The 23,633-nt window shown below is 40.1% G+C and overlaps 1 protein-coding gene across 3 annotated transcripts in view; it reads left to right on the forward strand.

Moving 5' to 3' along the window:
• Positions 1-23,633, forward strand: part of atrn (attractin) — a 520,815-nt gene that overhangs the window by 151,268 nt on the left and 345,914 nt on the right. For all 3 annotated transcript variants that reach the window (XM_069923525.1, XM_069923527.1, XM_069923526.1), the window contains exons 9-10: positions 9,913-10,096; positions 11,499-11,653. In XM_069923525.1, the coding sequence (XP_069779626.1) occupies positions 9,913-10,096; positions 11,499-11,653 (339 nt within the window). The remainder of the gene's footprint in view (positions 1-9,912; positions 10,097-11,498; positions 11,654-23,633) is intronic.

A 23,633-nucleotide genomic window follows, 5' to 3' on the forward strand; every position in this document is an offset into this window, starting at 1 on the left:
GTGAAAGGAACTTCTATGATTCTCTCTATTTCTCTAGAAGGGATTGAATTTCTCCACAATAAACCACTCTGGTTCCTTTTTCATTTGGTATGTTTGCATTACTTTCAAGAAGAAATGTATTACTTTCTGATTGAGCAAGAACAGGAAGTAATACATGCCACGAGACATGAGCCATGATTAAAACAATAAAGAATGCAGACTGTTGAGTTGAAAGAAACTGAGTAAAAGTTCTTTCATGAACCATGTTAATCCAAGAATCTGATTTACACTGACTGATGATCTATAGAACAGGAATAAATTCTCCAAGTATTGATAAGATTCGAATTCATCCCAATTAGGTTCAGGTTCCTTTATTGTCATGTACATAACACACAAAATTTGTTTACTTTTGTTTGCCAGTAAAACGATAGGAAGATAGGCCACTAATCCTTTTCCCTTACCAAGAAGAGGAGAAACAGAAGAGAATCCCCTCAGAACCATCACCTCTTATGACACTGCCTCTTCCCGTCCCGAAACTTCTGTAGCCGCATGGCCTTCATGTCTGTTCCATTGGTGATCTTATGCTCTAAACATCCACATCACCCTCTTTGACTCCTGTTCAAAACTAAAGCTGTTAATTCTGAGGCCTTTTTGGAGCCCTGATAGCAATCGGTCAGTACCCTTGTGAATCGTGCTCTGATCCCTAGCTCCCACAAGCCAGGCTCCAGCAGCCTGGTGTGCATCCTTCGGCCACTGAGCCCTTCTCTGGTTCGCTGCTGTGGTCTCATATCCTGCAGGGTCTTTTCCCAACAGTGAATTGTAACAGTTCTCCACTAATAATTTATGATGAAGGACAGATGAGGTTAGGACTTATAGACTTGCCAAGACTGAGTTGGGCATGAAAGGTCAATTAAATGTAAGGATTAAAATGACTTGCAAGCATATTCTGCAAGAAGCCAGCAGATATTGTTGACTTTCTTTGAGGTCCCATAGTATCAGCCAGCTTCAAGGTTGAGGCTAGCTTTTTGAATGTTAAGTTAAACAATCAGTTTTGAATTTTGCTTTGTTCTGTGAAGATGGAAAGAATGGAAATGGTGCAAATACTTTCATTGACCATTATAATCATTGTTATAATCATAATTTTAAGCATTGTTCAATTGTTTTATCATAGCTTTTAGTACTGTATAAGAAAGTAGTAGTAATGCAGTAACTGATAAGGTTTAATAAACCATGAAAAACTCAACTGCAACTTTAGTACAGACTTTTCTTTGAACGAGTCATAAACGACACTCATCTTTTCAAGTAATTATAAAGGAAGTTAGTCGCAATATTTAGTCAATAAAAAGGGCTATTGACTTGTTAGTCAAAAGATGAAATTTAAGATATAGAAAGTTGGAAATTGGATTTGGAATTCAGACTGGATTGATTGGGTTCTGTTAAGACCATATCGAAGAAGGAAGCACAAATGTCAACAGCACCAAGAAGCGGTAAGCCTGACTAAAGGTTCCTTCTGTGTGTTAATTGCAAGTTAGAACACAGTTTGGAGAAACTGCCGCTTGTCCTATGAAGACTGTTTTGGTTTTGGAATAATTGTTGTGCATGTTTGATATCTGAGTGCGATGATCGACTGGATCGATAAGATGGCCTGCTGCCGCTGAAGCTGCTGCACCTAAGGAGCTACATGTTGAGATGGTGAAGAAAAAGGAACTTATAAAAGAATTGTGAAGTCGGCAATTAGAGACAAGTGGAAACAAAGCGGCTCTTCTAACAAGTCTGAGTTGAGATATAAATGATAATGTTACAGCTGCTGAGAATACCAATCCCACAGAATTACTGCAAAAAACATTAATAGAAACTAAGATCAGCCACAAGGGAATGGCTGAAGCTTTGCCACAAAATGGTGGTGAGGAGGATGGGCAATCCAAAGTGGAGACAGGGTCAGATATTAAGGCAACATCTGACATACAGGACCTAATAGGACCTAAGGTTAGTGTGTTGAATGCTGGAACCAAAAGAAGTAAGAGGAATTCTAGGTCGGGCTCCAGTGTTACAAGTACTGCATCTGCACATGTAAAGATTCAGGCTGATGTGGCATCACATTAAAGTCAACTCAAGAAGAGTGGAACAGGCAGTTAAAGAGGCAAAATGAGCAGCAATTGCTTCAAGAGAGATATCCCTTTGAACAGCAGGAAAAGTGGTTAAGGGGGCAACAGGAGCTACTGGAACTGGAAACAGAAATTCCTGTTAAACAGGCCAGGTTGAAAGCACGAGAAGACTCAGAGGTATCTGGTGCTTGAAGTAAATTATCTAAACCATCACACTTTGAGGAAGGACAACAGAAAAAGAAAATATTGAATACCAAGGCTGAGCCAGTGCTACAACCACAATTCATGCTTGGTCCTGAAATAGACCGTTTAAGCCACAGGGCTGAGCCAGTGCCACGGTTATGAGATGATGAAGATCCCAAACTAATCAGGATAAGGCAAAGTGCCAGATCTCGAACCCCAATGATGACCTCATTACAATAGACAATAGGAGCTGGAGTAGGCCCTTCGGCCCGTCGAACCAGCACCGCCATTTTACAGATCATGGCTGATCACTACCATCAGTACCCGTTTCCAGCCTTATCCCCATAACCCATAACTCCTTTGCCCACAGATAGACTCAAATAATCTCTTGGCCAAGCAATATTGCATACGCAAAGAGCAGAGATGATATGAAATTGATCAGCACACTTCCCCATTCTTCCCTAGCTTTGTCACCATAGTCATTACTGAAGTTTGATCAACATCAGTAACTGGCTAAACAACCAGAAAAATGTGCAGTACACATCCAAAACAAGAGTAAAATCCACTTATCATGTGAATAGGTGTAATTAAATACTGGCCTATGGTCACATCTTTGGACTATATTAACAGCATATGATAACAAATTCTACAGCCAATGAATGTATCCATCCAATTATCTACCACAACCCCTCTAAAGAGTCTTCCACCCCCATGTGTTAAAATATCAACATTAGTGCAGAATTAAATAAAATTTCAAAAACTGCGGATTAGGCTTAGGTTACACAGACAGCAATTGCCAGAACAGAAATAAGATCAGACATGCAAGTTAAACCTCCAGAAATTGAGGCTGAAGATCTAAATTGTTTGAAAGTAAAATCTAATTTTTTTTCATTCTGGACAGTCTGACACTTTTCCTATGGTACCATTTTAATTACGACTTTGAGATTTACAGTTTATAAAAAAAAAATCATCTTCCAAATTCTTATACCAATATTATAAATCTGGGTGAACAAAGTAATTTTTTCTCAGGCACGACAAAATGAGATAGCTGCATTCTTTTTTAAAATTTTTTAATTTTTCACACTATGAACCAAATTAACCAAAATACACACAAACATTTCCCTCTTGAATAAACACTGTCATTTTCTCCCCTTTTTCTTCCCTCCCTCCTTCCCACCCCCCTCCCTACCCACTAAACATTCAGCGTATAGAACACAATAAACCCATTAAACAATGTCATCACACAATGAAAATAAACAAGAAAATTGTGTCATCTACTTTTACACACTGGGTCAGTTCATTTCGTCTTCTTTTCATTCTTATCATTTTAGGGGGTGGAGGTCCGCTGTAGGCCTTCTCTGTTGTGTTCTATGTTCGGTTCCCAAATTTGTTTGAATAATGTGACTTTTTTTAAATTATATGTTATTTTTTCCAATGGAATACATTTATTCATTTCTGTGTACTATTGCTGTACTCTCAGGCTCTCTTCTGATTTCCAGGTTGACATTATACAATTTTTTGCTACAGCTAAGGCTATCATAATAAATCTTTTTTGTGCTTCATCCAGTTTGAGGCCTAATTCTTTAGTTCTTATATTACTTAGAAGAAAGATCTCTGGATTTTTTGGTATGTTGCTTTCTTAATGCAGTTACAGACACTCTTTTCTGCCCAAGAGAGAGCTACCAGTTTTTGATGGTGACCCATTTGAATTCCAAGTGTTTATGAAAATCTTTGAACGCAGTATTGAAATAAAGTGTAAAAACCCAGAAGATTGTTTATATTACAGGTAGATCCCTACTTATGATAGGTTTCTATTTCGAGGACTCGCAATAAGTTAAAATTGTCGTAAGGAGAAACAATAGCGCCCTCTACTGGTTTTTATTTAAGTTTAATTTAAATACTGAAAACCTTTATACAACATAATTTAAAATGAAATATATAGAAACTCAAAATCTTTACTGCTGTACAAAAGCAATTATGGAGTAAGTGTGAGGCATCAGACTTCTCAAGACTTATAAATTTCTTGTAGAGTTGTTTTCAGAAAATTTGTTCTCCATTCGAACGTTTTCTTGAAGTAACCATTTAAAAATGGTTATGTTTCAGATGCAAGATTAATTTTGCTTTCTTAATCAAAAGTGACCATTTAAATGGGTACAACAAAACTACCCTCTTGTAGCGTCTACTATGGCAGCACTACGGAATCAAGAGACAAAGATGAACTAATAATTGACTTTATTCTTTGAATTCCTCGACCTGCGTGCAGGGAAAACACCGACTTCCAGTGATGTGTGCACTGGCTTCCAGAAGTGTCACTCCCTGACTGGTGGTGCACCACCCGGACCCAAAGCAGTGATGTCCTTGGGCAACACGTGTCGTTAACTGTGAGTTTCTCCTTGGGAGAGAAGGGGGACACACACTATTTTGAGGTGGACGACTGGGGTGGTGATTCAGCCTGTCTAACCGCGTGGTTTCTTGGCCCACTACACCACCCACCCCCAGAATCGCAGCCATATAGTCTTTGGGTGGGCAGCCTCTGCGTCTGACCTGGGGGTCCGGAACAGGCTAGCCTGAGTCCAGATGTGCTGCCTTGAGGCAGTTGATTGTGACCCTGTCCTGTTGCCCGCCAATGTTCAGTGTAAAAATGCGACCAAGTGGACAAGGCTCTGGCGCAAGTCTCATTGTTGCATGTGGGTAGGGGTATGGCTTCCGGCCAACGGGTAAAACAGTCAATTATTGTGAACATATACCACATATCTTGGCTCACGGGTAGTGGGCTGACGATGTCCACGTGCACATGCTCAAATCGTTGCTGTGCCAGCTTGAAAGTTTGGAGTGGGGCCTTGGTGTGCCTGAGCACACCAGTGTAAAAATGACACTGTCCTGTTGCAACACCATGAATGGGCCTTCATAGGGTGATTTCCTTGCTGTCCTCTCTGCACGAAAACGTAATCGGTGGGACTATAGGTCTGTGGGGGGATGTAGCAGGGTGGAGAGCCATTGCGGGAAGGTGGCAGGGGCTTCTTTTTACCTGCTTGAGCCCTCAATCGCTGGAGGACATCTAGGGTACTAGTCTGTGGACCGGGGTTGAGGGGGGGGAGGAGGTTGAAATGAATATCCCCAGGGATGGTAAGTGGGAAACCGTACTCCATCTCAGCAGACAAGGCAGGTAGGTCTTCCTTCGATGCTATGCAGATGCCTAAGAGCACTCATGGGAGTTCGTCCATCCAATTCAGTCCTTGTAGTCGAAGTTTTAGGGCTGCTTTCAGGTTGTCGTGGAAACACTTGGCCAGGCCATTTGTGTGAGGATAATAAGCCGTGGTGTGGTGCATCTGGCTGCCGCAGAACTTGGTTAGGTCAGCTCAGAGCAAGGAAGTGAACTGGGCCCTAGGTCTGAGATGATGTGGGTTGGGACTCTGAAACATGCGACCAAGTGGACAAGGCTCTGGCGCAAGTCTCATTGTTGCATGTGGGTAGGGGTATGGCTTCCGGCCAACGGGTAAAACAGTCAATTATTGTGAACATATACCACATATCTTGGCTCACGGGTAGTGGGCTGACGATGTCCACGTGCACATGCTCAAATCGTTGCTGTACCAGCTTGAAAGTCTGGAGTGGGGCCTTGGTGTGCCTGTGCACTTTGGCACATTGGCACTGAAAACAGGGTTTAGCCCGCAGGGTCACAGTGGAGGCTGTGTCCCATGAACTTGTCGGACATTTAGCACACTGTGGACCTTATGGAAGGGTGGGACAAGCCATAGATTTGGTTGAAGACCCGCTGTCACCAGGTCATGGGTAGGATGGGTCTGGGGAAGCCTGTGGATATGTCACATAGTAAGGATGGCCCACCCCCACCCACCCCACCCCTGGTGAGGGGCAGAAATCGCTAACCTTCAGGTTGGCGATGGCAGTCCGATAGGCCTGGACGTCTGCATCCTCCGTTTGGCCCTCGGCCAGCTGAGCGACGTCGAGTCCCCTGAGATGGCAGCAATTGGTTCTGGATAATGCATCTTGGCCACAACGATGGACTTTCCTGCGTCCATTGTACAAAAAAAGAAGCTGGAAGACTTCAAGAATAACAGACGCTTCAAACCCACAAATTTCGGAACTGTTACATCTGCTCAATTGCGTCATTTTGCAGATGTATATGAAGACAGTTACAGAAATGTTTGTTATCTGTTACTGCATGAAAACAAAGATCAGGTACATTGTGGATTTGCAATGGGAAAAGCCAGAGTGGCTCCATTGAAACTGGTCACTATCCCACGAATGGAGTTGATGGCTGCTACCAAGGTGAGCAGAGTGGACACAATGTTGAAGAAAGAGTTGCAGATCGAACCAACAGACTCCATATTTTGGACTGATACCACCTCTGTGGTCAAATACATCAACAATAAAACCACAAAGTTTCAAATTACAGACCCTGAAATCAGTAAAACTGCAAATGCTGTTCAGATAATATCTGAACAAATGGATTCAGTTACCGCTTAATCCATTACTTCTCATCCTGGAATAGGTTGAAAAGGGGAACTGCATGGATGCTCAGATTTAAAAGATGATTTCAGAATCATAGCCGAAACAAACAAATGATGTTCTTGCTCAATTTCAATCGGATAACATCCATCAAAATGATTAGCCACAAAGGATGAGACACAAGAAAGGGGACATCTCACAGTTAAAGAATTAATTAATGCTGAGATGGAAATAATCCGCTTTTGCCAGAGGAAGAGATTTGAAGTCTGAAAAAAGGAATGAATGTCAAGAGGACAAGGCACATTTGTAAACCCAACCCTATTCTCGAGAATGGTGTTTTAAGAGTTGGTGGGTGCCTTAGTAGAGCAGCATTGCCAGGAGAGATGAAACATCCTTTCATACTGGCCAAAGATTTTTGCATTTCAGGATCTAATTCTTTAAAGTATTCACAAAGAGATAGGCCATGGTGGTTGTAACCATATGTTATCCCAACTATGAGAAAAATATTGGATTTGTGGTGGTACTAGATTAAGTGGAAAGATTGTAACTAAATGTGTTGTTTGTTGGCATGAAAATACTCCTCTGGACAACAGCTGATGGTAGATTTGCCTCTGGTCAGAGTCTCTTCAGATGAACCTTCATTTGGATATGATGGAATTGATTATTTTGGAGCCTTTGTGTGAAATGTGGTGATATTTTCATATATTTATAGCCATAAGAGCAATTCACATCAAAGTAGCACCATCACTTGATATAGACTCTTACATCAATGTCCTGAGGGATTTTATAGGCAGACGGGGACAAGTGAAGGAACTACGATCTGACAATGGCTCAGCAGGAGTTGAGAGCCGCAATCGTAAACTGGAATCAAAGTCTAATTCATAATGAATGCAGAAAGAAATTAATTGGATCTTCAATCCCCCTACAGGTTCATACCATGGAGGTGCATAGGAAAGATTGATTAGATCAGTGCAGAAGTACTTAATTCAATCTTAGATGGACAAAATCAATGAGGAGGGCCTTCAGACAGTTCTATGCGAAGTTGAAGCTATCCTGAACAGTCGTCCAATCACTAAGACTTCAACACATCCAAATGGTCTTGAAACTCTTACCCCGAATCATCTTTTGCTTCTTAAAGGTAAACTTGTTGCGACCAGAACAATTTCAGAAGGAGGACATATATGTGCATCGCAGGTGGAAGCAGATGCAATTAATAATGGATTTTTTTTCTGGAAAGGATGGGTGAAAGAGTATCTTTCATTATTGTAGGAGCAGAAATGGTTTAAGATCAGGTGCAGTTTCATGGCTGGGGATGTGTGATCATCATAGACCATTCAGTGCCTCAGAATTCCTGGTTGTTGATACCATCCAGGACAAAAAGGACTTGTACGTCAAGTTCGGATAAAGACTAAAATTGGCTTTCTGAACAGACCAATAACCAAAATCTGTCTTTTACAAGAAGCAGAAAGCTTTCATAATTGACTTGCACTTTCTTTTGACTTTATTTAACCGATATATTACTATGTTTGATTGTTTTTTTTTGTAATGGTAAACGATTACTTTTTTTAGATATAATAGTGGTCAGTTTTGTAAGAGTTAAAATGACTTGCAAGCATATTCTGCAAGAAGCCAGTGGATACTGTTGACATTCTTTGAGTGTCTCCTCAAGGTCGAGGCGAGCTTTTTGCACGTTCAAGTTAAACAATCAGTTTTGAATTTTCCTTTGTTCTGTGAAGATGGAAAGAATGGAAATGGAAATACTTTTATTGACCGTTATAATCATAATTTTAAGCATTGTTTAATTGTTTTATTGTAGTTTTTAGTGCTGTAGAAGAAAGTAGTAGTGATGCAGTAACTGATAAGGTTTAGTAAACCGTGAAGAACTCAAATTTTCTTTGAGCAAGTCATAAGACGACACTCTAGTCTTTTCAAGCAATTATAAAGGAAGATATTCACAATAAGTGGTTTATGTCAAATGTCCTGTATGAATCTTTACTATCATCAAAAATAGACTATTCATAATGAAGGACAGACTTGCCTACGATTCAGTCTTTAGAGTCAAAAACCAACACTGGAAAGTTATGCTTAGAACTGGAGCTCATTACAAGGGAGTTAGGTTCCAGTTGGTCAAGAGGAATGTTTGGCTGTGTAAACTTTCCTGGATCTGATATCCTTTGTAGTTTTTTGAATGTCTTGTGTTGTATTTTACATTATTGTAGGTGCCTGTGTTAGAGTGAGACTTGCATCCTAGAAAGTAATCTGTCTGTATCTGGATTTTCCATATCATGAAGCCACATCTTCTGCTCATGTGTCAAAAAACACAAGTTTGAAGACAATATATCCTGTTTATTGACTTTTTGTTCACCTTAAATGTAAGAGCAAATTTTATTCTGTGTCTCAAATTTTTGGGAAACGATGAGTGAATTCTCTGTTGGTGACTTTCAGTTACGGTAACTTAATGGCTATTAAAACAATGGTCGTATGTATGAGGAGTGTGTTACCCGGTTTCAGTAAATATTTAAAAAAAGCTTCAATGTTCCATGCTCCTTTGAGTCTCAGTTGGCTTCCCAAGCTCAGATAATGGGTATCAATAAAGACAATTTACAAAAACCGTTATGGTGGTGTCACATTATTGCAAATGCTATTGGGCTATTTGATCATTTTGATTCTGTATTCTTATGTCCAACCATGTCTTTGCTCAGAGTCTGAATGTTTAGCACATTGATTTGCTGCAATTGCTTTAAATGAGTGGAATTTTTCTTTCTGTATAAATTGAGTGAGCATGTGAATGCAATTCAAATAGGTGGCTTAAGGGGAAAATCATGGGTGGGAAAATTAGCTTGCTGCTGTGCTGAGCTTTCTGATCTCATGAATTGTCTAAAGCCAGCAGATGAGCACAGACTTCCTTGGTTTTGAGATTCACATATGTGTGTTAATTTGATTCGAAAAGCCAAACGTCTTACTTGTTAAGTTCGTCTAGCCACCACTGATGAAATTTGTCCATCTATGTGCATTGATCTGGTCTGTGAGTGTGATTTCTTTTTTGAATGAGAAACATTTGACTTTCATGGGTTAAAGCAAGTGAAAAAGTCAAGGGGAAAGGATTTAAGCATGTTGCAGATTTAAGAGCAGAGCAATGCAATTCACGTTGAAAATCTTCGTTTCTTTCGGACAGGTAAAAATACGTGGAATATACTCCAAACAAATGGGGCCTTGGTTCAGGGAGGCTATGGTCATAGCAGCGTTTATGACATTAAGTCTCGAGCCATTTATATACATGGTGGATATAAAGCTGTCAGTGCAAATAAATATGGCCTCAGGGATGACCTGTACATGTATGATGTGAATACCCGCACTTGGTAAGTGTTTTTGCAAAAACTTTCTGCACTATGGACACACTTAATCTTTTGCCCCTGATTTTGACTGAAGTACATTTATTTTCAAATCTAATCTGGTCATTTTTTTTCCTGAAGGGATGTTTTTTTCATTTATATTCATAACAAAATACATCACTCAAACTTTATGTCCAATTGATGAATGTATGGAAAAGTATAAAATTACGGACAAATGGAAGGGACACCTTAATTATTTTTGTCTAATTAGATCTGCAGCAATTTATAATTTAAAGCATTTTGTATTTAAGTGAAGTTGAATTTCTTTATTTGCTGTTGAATTTGTGTATTTCGGAAGGCATTTAATGAAGTGCTACAAAATGAATGAAAAAAATGGTGTCCATAGTTATGTGGATCGGAGCTTGTGACTTGAAATTCAAAAACATAGGATAAGAATGTTATATATTGCATCGAATTGGCCATTTTAAATTTAAATTTTCATTTATTTATTCCTGGAACTCTGGTTTACTTTGACAAGACTGCATTTAGTTCCCATTCCCAATTATGCAAATGTATATGAGGGACTACAGGTATTCTTTAACTTACATCCGTGTTCCATTCTGACCGACCGGTCGTATTTCGAAATGGACGTATGTTTGAAATGCACTGTATCTGTGTTATCATTCGTCAAATACAACTTGTGGCCACCAAGACCAGCTATCGTGAGAGGTTGGCCACCCCTGCTGTAGGCGTTATTTTCCATAGATAGGGCCTCACTTTCACCATAAAAGCCCAACTTTCATTTTATTTATTTATTTTAAAATTGGTCGGATGTCCGGATGGCCGTAAGTTGCATAGGTGGTAAGTTGGGAATACCTGTATTTTAGTCTGTGTGGTGATTGGCATGCAAATGCAGCAAGCCATCTTGAAGGCAAAAGTTTCTTTTTCCGGAAAGGGGTTGGAAGTGATTCATTATGTTTAGGAAATAATAATTTTCAGAGTGGAAGTCTATTAATATGTGATAAAGAAGCTCCAGAAAACATGCTTATTGGCTCTCCAGGACTCTTCTGAATTTTGAATTAAGGGCAACCTCTTGAAGTTAATGTACGGATTTAAAAAAAAACAAAGGAGATGTGTGGGGCATGTTTTTTACAGAGAACGTTCCTGGAATGGACTGCCAGGGGTATTGGTGGAAGCATGCACAATAGTCTCATTTAAGAGGCTTGTGCATAGACGCAAGAAGATGCAGGGAATGGAAGGTTGTGGCTCACACGCAAGCAGAAAAGATATAGGTTAATTTGGCATAATGTACGGCGCAGATATCGTGGGCTGAACGACCTGTTTGTCTTTTTTAACTATGCTATCTTCTATAATAGTTTGAAAGCATAAAATTCAGTAAATTAAATGATAGCCTTTCTTATCTTCAAAGGAAAATTTTGAAGGACAGAGGCTTCTTCCGTTATTTGCACACGGCTATTATTGAAAGCGGGACAATGTTGGTATTTGGTGGTAACACTCACAATGACACTTCAATGAGCCACGGGGCCAAGTGTTTCTCTTCAGACTTCATGGCTTATGATTTGGGTAAGTTGCCGTTAACTCATTTGACCTTATGGAAGCATTGATGCATGGGTATATTGTACATTGACTTGGGAGGAGATCTTGGTGTTCCACAATGGTCGTTGCTTTCCACTTTGCCTTTTGTGTTTTTCTTATATGCTCCAATTGTTTCAGAGTTGTAGAGGTTGTACCTCTTTGATCCGGTGGCAATTGCTGAACCACAGAAAATGCTGGAAAATACAAATTGACCCCTAAGGGAGCCCCCTATGTATCCATAAATTTTGTTGCATCTTCTGCGTTAGTACTACACTTTTCACCGCACTCACTATGTACTGAAATTCCATGTCTCTACTTGTGTAGCCATCTTTGAGAATATTCACAGTCATAATTTAGTTCTCTATAAAAAAATCTTTGGCCTGCGCGATAGGCATCTCCCCAGAAATGCTTATACCTTCATTATGTCAGAGCTTAAAACACTTTATAAATGCACTGTTTAATTCTGTGCTCCTGGCACCTTTCAAAGTTTTCCGAAACTTTAAACTTTTCTGGCTTTCATTTTCAGCAAGAAGCTTAAAAATATGCTCCTTTTGTTTCTTTAAGTCACGCACAGTTAACAAATCCGATCCCATAGTACTCACCCAAAGTCTTTGCACAAGTTCCTTTATCTAATTTTTTTTTTAGTAACTCCACTTTACGCTTATTAGCACGAGCACCATCTTGTGCACCTCTTGGTCTCTTGGATGACATTCTGATGGGCTAAAATACAGCTGAATATAAGAAATTAACAAGAATTACAAAATTGTATGCAGTTAGAAAAAATAATGTATAATTTACATAATTAACCAGAAAAATTTTATAAGATTTGGAAACCTTATATGGACTTTATTAGTAAGAGTTCATCTCCGACGTCCACTGCTCCCACTCCAACATACCCTAATTAATTTAAGGCCTAGGATTATATTGGTAAATTTGAAATTTAATTAAGCAATGAAGGATATATGATAAATTCAGGCAGGCTTTTCCTTTTTTTTCTTTTTCGGGGAGGGAGGGTAGAGGGAAGAAAATATAAAATTATGTTTTCTTTTTGTATCTTTTTTATTCTTTATGATTATGGGTAAGTACTGTATTTGTTATTGATGCAAATGAAAAATAAAATAAAAAAAAAGAAATTAACAAGACTGTATCACCAAAACACTCGGCTGCAGCATAAACAGATTTTGGCGCATGAGCACTGTAATAACGCCGCCCTTGTGGCAGATACAAAATGTGCCGGACCACAGGAGTTGTCGGACTACAGAGCTTCGGATTAGAGAGGAATGTCCTGTTACTTTGGTTGTTGTTGCGCTTTTTCTTTGTAGATGAGTTGACATTTGTTAGGACTTGCAAAGACCAAGTCAACCTAGACAATGAAGTGAGAAAGCTGTTTGAGCATGTTACATACTGGAGAGCAATGAGAGAAATCAGCCCAGACAGTGTTATATATTTAAAATAATATTTTAAATTATTACTTAACAATTATATAATACCTACTCTAATTAATTAACTCATCTAAATGTAGCTAAATTTATATACATTTATCTAACTTAATCTTTAACTGTGCTTGAATATATTGGTGTGTGTGTGTGTGTGTGTGTGGAATATCCCAAGCCACTACACCTCAAGGCAGTTCAAAGTTCAGAAATTTGGTGATGACACGTGGTCTTGAGATTGATGCGACACACAGGCTTTAAGTGGTTGAGACACGCATTTAGATGGAAGGAGCAGTTCATGAACTGGGGGAAAGGCATCAGTGTGACTCAAGGCTGATTAACTCACAAAAACCTTTGTTCCAGGTGCTTCAGAGAAATGTCCTTTTTAGACAAGTGCCGCCTTCTGCAATTAAAATCCTGTAGAGTGCAATATTCGTGGGTCACTAGATTAGCGTGCCGTACTTCTTCTGCAACTTTAAAAACTTCCTTTGTGAATCAGTAGAAGTGGTTTCTCATTCCTTTGTAAGTAAAAGGAGGAAATCTGACAATTCTGCCTATAAGCACCCAATGTGGCCAAGTGGGTTTCTCAATCCCACAAAGTAGGTAGAAGAGATATTTCCCTTGTGCTGCCTTCTTAAAATAGCCTCTCGAACAAAATGTGCACTACCGTTTCAGTATGCTGGTCACATGCTCTCTGCACCTTGGTTTTGGAGACACTGCCTTGCTTCTCTTCAAATTTATCCATTTGTCTTCAAAGCTAGATGCTAGTTTCACAGTCACTTCAAAACCTGCAGGCAGGTTGTTAAATCTGTTCTCTTAAAGGGACAATCTGAAAAATGGGAGAACATCACCGAGCACAAGAATCTTGTTTTCCGACTCTGACAACTACGTTTTATGGAAAGGGAAACTTGTGTTTTTGGTGAAGTAATCAGAATTGGTGTATTGTCCACATGTGTTTATCATTTCTTCTATACTGAGTCAGACTTGTTTGGTATTGGCTGACAGCCTATATTGAAGATTAAACCCTGGCACTGCTTTGTTTGACTGACCTATTCCACTTCTTTTGCAAAGTCAGTCTTGTGACTGTTTAATTTTATTTATTTTTCAAAATATTTGGCTGTCCAATGTGAGTATTGATAAATTTCTCATCTTTCAAAGTTGCCAAATCATTAGGTTTTCTGTGGATAAATTGGCAAGGCTCTCCAGTGTTTTTTTCTCTTTTTATATAGTTATTCTATATTGGGTGGCATGGTTGGCATAGGGATTTGAATCTCACGCTATCTATAAGGAGTTTGTACATTCTACCTGTGTCTGCGTGGGTTGTCCCTGGGGTCTCCAGTTTCCTTCCACCCTTCAAAAACGTATTAGGGGTTGTAGGTTAATTGGGTGTAACTTGGGTTGAAATGACCCATTACCATGCTGCAAGTCTAAATTTAATTTAATTTAAAATTTAAAATATAAAAAATTTAAATTTAATGTGTAAGAAATCAGTGGTGAAACCAGCTAGAATGCTCTCTATGGAACACCTGCAGAAGCTTACGAGAGTTTTCAGTGACATACCAAATCTCCTCAGACACTCACAAAGTATAGTTGCTGGCGAGCCTTCTTTGTGATTGCATCCAGATGGAGGCTACAGGACAGACAGATCCTTGGAGATGTTGACACCCAGGAATTTAAAGTACTTGACCCTCTCCACTACTGAGGACCTAGTCGTGTTACCCGGACTTCTTCCTGATGTTCGCAATCATCTCTTTGGTTTTGCTGACGTCGAGCGCAAGGTTGTTGTCGTTACACCATTCAAAGAGCTGATCTATCCCCCTCCTGTACGCTTCTTAATGCCGTTTGTGATTCTGCCGAAAACTGTAGTGTCATCGGCAAACTTGTATATGACATTGGAATTGTGTCTGGCCACACAGTCATGGTTGTATAATGAGTAGAGCAGTGGGCTAAGCATGCATCCTTGGGGTGCGCCTATTGATAATTGCTGAGGAGGAGATGTTGTTTCCAATTCGTACTGACTGTTGTCATCCCATGAGAAAGTCAAGGATCCAGTTACAGAGGAGACTACAGAGACTTAGAGTTTGTAGCTTCTTGACCAGCACTGAGGGAATAATCATATTGAAGGCCAAGCTGTAGTTGATGAAGAGCAGCTGTAGGTATGAATTGCTGTTTTTGAAGTGATCCAGAGCTGAGTGGAGAGCCAGCGATATTGCATCTGCTGTGGAGCAATTGTGACAATAGGCGAATTGCAGTGGTTCCAGATCTTTGCTAAGATACGTGTTAATTCTGGCCATGCCCAGCCTCTCAAAGCATTTAATCGCAGAAGAAGTTAGTGCTACTGGGCGGTAGTCATTGAGGCAGCTCACACTACTCTTCTTGTGTACTAGGATGATTAATGCTCTTTAGAAGCAGATGGGAACCTCTAACTGCCACAATGAGTGGTTGAAAATATCCGTGAACTCTCCAGCTAGTGGGTTGGTGCAAATTTTCAGTACCGTGCCAGATATACCATCAGGGCCTGATGCCTTGTGAGGGTTCACCCTCTTGTATGATGTTTGTTGTTAATTGTAGTCTTATGCACTTAAAATTTGTTTTTAAATATATAAATCAGATTAACATTTTAGACATTTTGGAACTTGTCTAACATTTAATAAATCAAGTGATGGGAAGCTTTTGTGCAATGATTTCTTGCTAACTGGACAATGACATGAGAATTAACTGGATTTTTTGCAATTTTAATTGTTTCCCTGATTTATGGTTCATCCAAAGAGTTGCTAATTAATGTCCTGTATCAACCACATCAACCTTTGGACAATTCAGGTCATTATTGATGAAGGTAGGGTAGTAAATGGATTTTAGATAGGCATTTGACAAGGTCCCTCATGAGAGACTCATTCCATGAGACATGGAATTCGTGGAACCTTGATTGCATGGATTCAGAATTAGCTTGTGCATAGAAAGCAGAAAGTAGAAGTGGATGGAAGGTATTCTGCCTGGAGGTCAGTGACTAGTGGAGTTTCATAGGGATCTGTTCTGGGATCCCTGCTCTTTGTGATTTTTATAAATAATCTAGATGAAGAAGCAGGATGGGTCAGTAAGTTTGTGGATAATGTTGTTACGAGCCCAAAGGTCCGCAAAACCCAGCAGCAATAGACATTCACCAAGACATGTAGTTTTTCAAACAAAAGTTGTTTTTAATCAACTTTAACCATGAAAATAGAATCAAACTTTAAGTTATCTCTATACTTAACTAACCCAAATTTACCCCCTTTTAATTCTAAGTGCACGTGTATGTGATGTGTTGTGTAAATTTAAGAAAAATTCTTTGGTTCATAGTTCAATCTCACTTCCCCTTCTTCCAAGTTCTCTGGTTGCAGGTAATTCTTATAATGTGCACAGAATTTAACATGTATAAAGTTCACCAGGCTTTGGTGCTCGAAAGGTCAATGTTTACCACTCAGGAAGGTTATTGTAGGTTTGCAGAGAGAGATTTGTTGTTCCAGGATTTCTACAACTGAGGTACCACCATTAGTCACCTCAGGGTCTTGCTGATGAAACTTGCCCCATCGGGGTTCTCCAGATGATAACCTCTTTCTTTCAGGCCACCACAGAGTTCCTTTCTGGTCCTGTTATTCCAAGAGAAACATCAGACAGATAGCACTTTCGGCCATCCGCCACTCTGGAGCTTTTCATCAGTTTCATCCAGATTCCTGCCTTGCACTGTTCAGCTGCTTTCAGTGTCACACACACTAGCGGAGAGAGCTTGTTAACTTGTCTTATCTCTCTCTTCAACTGAGACTGCAGAAAGCCCATGTGACTCTATTACTTGCAAAAGCCCCCACCTTCTTCACCTTCACAGGAGTTCTCCTCTCTTGGTCAAGCTGTTGTCTTCGGTAAACAAAACCCAGGAGTGACCTGCCTGTGAGCACTTTTCAGAAAGGTCAGAAGCCTTGTATGTTTTCCAACCATCCAGCCTGTCTCCAGTTGCAAACAATGGTCTATTCATTTCATGATGTCATTTCAATTAGCACCTACTTGTGAAATGTGCATAAAAGTCTCCATAGATCCTGCAATGTTACTGAATATGGATTCTTCAATCTTTCAAATAAGTTCTGTTTTAAAATGTGTGTATGTATGTAACCTACTCTAATTTTACCAAATTCCTCCCAATATTTAAACATTACAATACGAAGTTGTGGATAGTGTTAAAGGTTGTTATAGATTACAAAAGGATATAGACAGGATGCCGAGTTGGGTAGAAAAAGGCAGATGGAGTTCAATCCGGAAAAATGTGAGGTGATGCATTTTGGAAGGTCAAACCAGAAGGTAGAGTACAGGGTTAATGATCAGATACTGTACATAACAGTGTGGAAGAAAAAAGTGACCTTGGGGTCCAAATCCATACATCTCTCAAGGTTGCCACACAGGTTAATAGGATTGTTAAGAAGACCGATGGGATGCTGGGCTTCATTAGTCAGAAAATTGAGTTCAAGAGTCAAGAGGTCATGTAGCAACTCTACAAATCTCTGGTGAGACCATACTTGGAATATTGTGTTCATTTCTGGTCACCTCACTATAGAAAGGATGTGGAAGCTATGTAGGAATGCAGAGGAGATTTACCAGGATGTTTTCTGGATTAGAAAATAACTCTTATGAGGCATGGCTAGCAGAGCTAGGGCCTTTCCCTTTGGAGCCTAGAAGGATGAGAGGTGACTGAATTAAGGTCTATAGGTTTCTGAGAGATAGAGATAAGGTAGACAGCCAGTGCCTTTTTCCCAGGGCGGGAGTAGCAAACACCAGAGAACATCTGTTCAAAGTGAAGGGAGGAAAGTTTAGGGGAGACATCAGGGGTACTTTTTTACACAGAGAGTTCTGGATGCCTGGACTGCTTTGCCAGGGGTGGTGGTGGAGGCTGAAACATTAGGGGCATTTAAGAACCTCCTAGACAGGCAAATGGATGAAAGAAAAAATGAGGGTTATGAGGTTGGGAGGGTTTAGTTTTTTTTTGATAGGAATATAGAGGTCAGCACAACATCGAGGACTGAAGGGCCTGTCATGTGTTGTAGTGTTCTTTGTTCTATTATTTATCCATACATCACAGTCACCTCAGAGATTGGTGCTGGGACTGTTGTTTGTTGTCTATTATCAACGATGTGGATGATAATATAGAAAATTGGATCTGTAAATTGCTGATAACACTAAGATTGGAGGCATTGTGGACAGCAAGGAAGGTTTTCAAAGCTTACAGAGGGATCTGGACCAACTGGAAAAATAGGCCAAAAAATGGCAGATGGAATTTAATGCAGAAAAATGTGAGGTGTTGCATTTTGGAAGGACAAACTAAGGTAGAACATACACAGCAAATAGTAGAGCACCGAGAATACAAAGGAACAAAGGGATCTGAGAATTCAAATACATAATTCTCTGAAAGTGGCGTCAGAGGTAGACAGGGTTGTGAAGAAAGCTTTTGGCATCTTGGCCTTCATAAATCAAAGTATTGAGTATAGTCAATAGGATGTTATGGTGAGATTATATAAGACGTTGGTGAGGTCAAATTTGGAGTATTGTGTGCAGTTCTGGTCACCAAACTACAGGAAGAATATCAGTAAGATAAAGAATGCAGAGATGATTTACTAGGGTGTTACCGGGTCTTCAGGAATTGAGTTAAAGGGAAAGTTTGAACAGGTTAGGACTTTATTCCTTGGAGTGTAGAAGAATGAGGGGAAATTTGATAGAGGTGTACAAACTATTAAAGATATAGACAAAGTAAATGCGAGTAGGCTCTTTCCTCTTAGATTAGGAAAGATAAATACAAAATGACAGATTTAAGGAGAAAGGGAAAAGGTTTAGGGGTAACATTACAGGGATTTTTTTTCACTCAGGAGAGTGGTGGGAGTGTGGGACAAGCTGACGAGTGTGCCCACATTTACCATGTCACACAAGTTTTAAAAACAAACTGGATAGATACATGGATAGGAGAGGTCTGGAGGGTTATGGAATGGGTGCAGTTCAGTAGACTAGTGGTATGATATTTTCAGCACAGACTAGAAGGGCTGAATGGCTGTTTTCTGTGCTGTAGAATTCTATGTTTCTATAACAGGTCCTTTTGGCCTATGAGCCCGTGCTGCCCAACTACATCCAATTGATCTACAACCCTGGTACGTTTTTGAACAGTGGTAGGAAATCTAAGCACCTGGAGGAAACCCACACTTAAGCTAACCGTGCCGCTCCATATGGGCATCATATTAGTTCTGTTTTCACTGAAGTACATGTAGGTTTTATCCATGTCAGAAAATATAGAAAAAATCATTCAATATCATGAACTTACCTTCACAGTATATTAGTGTATGGCATCTGAAGCATAAAAGTGGTAAGAAAGAACAGCTACTAAATGTGGAGAAAGGGAGGAAACTAATTCTGTTGCTCGCAGGACATTCATTGTAGTTTTGAATTTAGTAATATGGGAGCTTGGTTATTTTTTGCAGGTGCCTATGAGTCAAGCATGCCTCTATATTTTTCATTTCTTTGCTGTTAAATTGAGGCAGTAATGGCAAATTATTAATTGGCGTTTTTCACTCTAAGTGAGAAATGGCCCATGAGGGTGGCTGAAAGTTCTTTGTCTCTGGCACTCATTCACTCTTCAATATTGATTTATACAGTCTAAATTCTATTGATTAATCACACTTGATTGCAGCACTTCATTATATCCAGCTGGAAAAATGTTCCACACATGTACGCTAATGCATCCTTTAAAAACTGCAAACTGCATTGTGATACTTTGGTTTGAGAAGATGCTGTCAAATTATGTATTTTCTTGACAGCGCCAGTGACTTGAGTTTGAATCCGGCACTGTCTGCGAATCCGGCGCTGTGCAAGGAGCGTGCTCATTCTCCCCGTGTCTGCGTGGGTTTCCTCCAGTTTCCTCCCACCTTCCAAAAATACACAAGGTTTGAAGGTCAATTGTGTGTAATTGGGCAGCACTCTCTCCTGGACCAGTTACTGTCCTGTATCTCTTAAAAAGAAAAGAAAAATAGCCAGAGGTAGATAGATATTCAGTAGGAACATAGGAAGTAGGAACAGGACTAGGCCAAAAATGGCCCATCGAGCCTGCTCCGCCATTCAATACAATCATGGCTAATCTAATTTATGACCTAACTCCACCTACCTGCCTTCTCCCCATATCCCCTAATTCCTTTATCATGTAAAAATTTATCTAACTGAATTTTAAATATGTTTAATGAGGCAGCCTCAACCACTTCCCTGGTTAGAGAATTCCAAACATTCACTACTCTCTGGGAAAAACTATTTTTCCTCATCTCTGTCCTAAATCTACTCCCCCGAATCTTGAGACTGTGTCCTCTCGTTTTAGTTTCCCCGCCCAGCTCAAAAAACCTTTCTACATCTATCCTATCCATACCCTTCCTAATCCTATATGTTTCTATAAGATCTCCTCTCATTCTTCTGAACTCGAGCGAATACAATCCTAGACGATTTAATCTTTCATCATAAGTCAACCCCTTCATCCCAGGGATCAACCTAGTAAACCTCCTCTGGACCGTCTCCAAAGCCAGTATATCCTTCCTCAAATATGGAGACCAGAACTGGACACAGTACTCCAGGTGCGGTCTCACCAGTACCTTATACAGTTGCAACATGACCTCCCTACTCCTGAATTCAATTCCTCTAGCGATGAAGGCCAACATTCCATTTACCTTCTTAATAACTTGCTGCACCTGCAACCTAACTTTTTGCGATTCATGCACAAGCCCTCCCAAGTCCCTCTGCACAACAGCATGCTGTAGTTTTTCACCCTTTAAGTAAGCAAGAGGGTGTAAGGTAGTCAAGCTTAATCACATCAGCACCTACAGTTTTCTATTTGCAGGAAGGGCTTGAAAGGCCAAGTTGCTCCATTTCCAAATAGGTATGTTCATGTGTATAAGATGAGCAGATGCAGAATGGAGTGATCTTGTTCAACCCAGTCTATTGCATTCAATGTTCCTGGTGTGGCCTCCTGTCCATCGATAAGACCAGACCCAGCACCAAACACAGTACATTTAATAGCACGTTTCCCCGTATCTAAAATTCTGAATAACGAAAAAAAATCCAAATACCGAACCTTTTTGCAGAGCTTTCAGGCAGCGCATAGGGAAAAATTATGTGCAAGGGTCAGCCCTTAAATCAAAGTGCATGAATGCCAATTGTCCTCATTTCAGGTAACTCCCTCTCCACTCTCTTTTCATTTCTTAACATAACAATTACAGCACGGAAACAGGCCATTAGGCCCTTCTAGTCCGCACCGAACCAAACACCCCTTTCTAATCCCACCTCCCTGCACAATGCCCATAACCCTCCATCTTCCTCTCCTCCATATACCTGTCCAACCTTTTCTTAAATAATACAATTGACTCCGTCGCCACTATTTCTCCCGGAAGATCATTCCACACAGCTACCACTCTCTGAGTAAAGAAGTTCCCCCTCATGTTACCTCTAAACCTCTGCCCCTTAATTCTTAACTCATGTCCTCTTGTTTTAAACTTTCCTCCTCTTAACGGAAATAGTCTATCCACATCCATTCTGTCTATCCCTTTCATAATCTTAAATACTTCTATCAAATCCCCTCTCAACCTTCTACGCTCCAAAGAATAAAGACCCAATCTGTCCAATCTCTCCCCATACTCCAGATGCTTAAACCCAGGCAACATTCTGGTAAACCTTCTCTGCACTCTCTCCACTCTGTTTATATCCTTCCTATAATTAGGTGACCAGAACTGCACACAGAACTCCAAATTAGGCCGCACCAACGTCTTATACAATCTCAACATCACCTCCCAACTCCTATATTCCATGCAATGATTGATAAAGGCCAGCATACTAAAAGCCTTCTTCACCACCCTATTCACGTGAGTTTCTACCTTCAGGGAACGATGTACCGTCACTCCTAAATCTTTCTGCTCTTCTGTATTCCTCAATGCTCTCCCATTTACCACATATGTCCTATTCTGATTCTTCTTACCAAAATGAAGCACCTCACACTTATCAGCATTAAATTCCATCTGCCATTTTTCAGCCCACTTTTCTAAGCAGCCCAAATCCCTCTGCACTCCTTGAAAACCTTCTTCATTATCCACTATTCCACCTACCTTAGTATCGTCTGCATATTTACTAATCCAATTCACCACCCCATCATCTAGATCATTAATGTATATAACGAACAACAATGGGCCCAATACAGATCCTTGAGGCACACCACTGGTCACCGGCCTCCAACCTGACAGACAATTATCCACTACCACTCTCTGGCCTCTCCCCTTCAGCCAATGTTCAATCCATTTGACTATCTCAAAATTTATACCCAAAGACTGCACCTTCCTAACCAACCTTCCATGTGGTACCTTATCGAAGGCCTTACTGAAGTCCATATAGACAACATCCACTGCGCTACCCTCATCCACATTCCTAGTCACCTCTTCAAAAAATTCAATCAGATTGGTCAAACATGACCTTCCTCCCACAAATCCATGTTGAGTGCTCCTGATCAGACCCTGTCTATCCAGATGTTTATAAGTACTATCTCTAAGAATTTTCTCCATTAATTTACCTACCACAGACGTCAAACTTACAGGCCGATAGTTGCCAGGCTTCCTCCTTGAACCCTTTTTAAATAACGGAACCACATGCGCAATGCGCCAATCCTCCGGCACTATCCCCATATCTAATGACATTTGAAAAATTTCCGCCAGAGCCTCTGCTATTTCCTCCTTCACTTCTCTCAATGTCCTGGGGAAGATCCCGTCTGGTCCCGGAGACTTATCCACCTTTATATTCTTCAAAAGCCTTAAAACTACACCTTTTGTAATCTCTATATTCCCCATATTTACCCAATTTGCTTTTTTTATCCCACATCTCCCAATATCCTTCTCCTTAGTGAATACCGAAGAAAAGAAACTGTTCAATATCTCCCCCATTTCTCTAGGTTCCACACACAGTTTTCCACTCTGATTTTCTAAGGGACCAATTTTGTCTCTAGCTTTCCTCTTACCATTAACATATTTGTAGAACTCTTTTGGATTAGTTTTCACCCTGCTTGCCATAGTTTTCTCGTACCTTCTTTTAGCTTTCCTAATTCCTCTCTTAAGATTCCTCTTACATTCAATGTATCTTTCAAACATCTCCTTAACTCCATGCTTCTTATATCTAATGTACGCCTCCCTTTTTCTTCGAACCAAGGTTTTTCTTGAAAACCACGGCTCTCTCAAACCTTTTGCCCCTCCTTTTAACCTAACAGGAACATAAAGCTTTTGCACTCTCAAAATCTGATCTTTAAAAGACTTCCATCTCTCTACTACATCCTGCCCATAAAACAAATTGTCCCAATGCACACCCTGCAAGTCCTTTCGCATCTCCTCAAATCTAGCTTTTCCCCAATCAAAAACCTCAATCCTTGGCCCTGATTTCTCTCTTTCCATAATGACATTGAAGCTGATGGCATTATGATCACTGGACCCGAAGTGCTCGCCAACACTAACCTCCGTCAC

This window comes from Narcine bancroftii, chromosome 3, assembly GCF_036971445.1.
Source record: "Narcine bancroftii isolate sNarBan1 chromosome 3, sNarBan1.hap1, whole genome shotgun sequence".
NCBI classification, from domain to species: Eukaryota; Metazoa; Chordata; class Chondrichthyes; order Torpediniformes; family Narcinidae; genus Narcine; species Narcine bancroftii.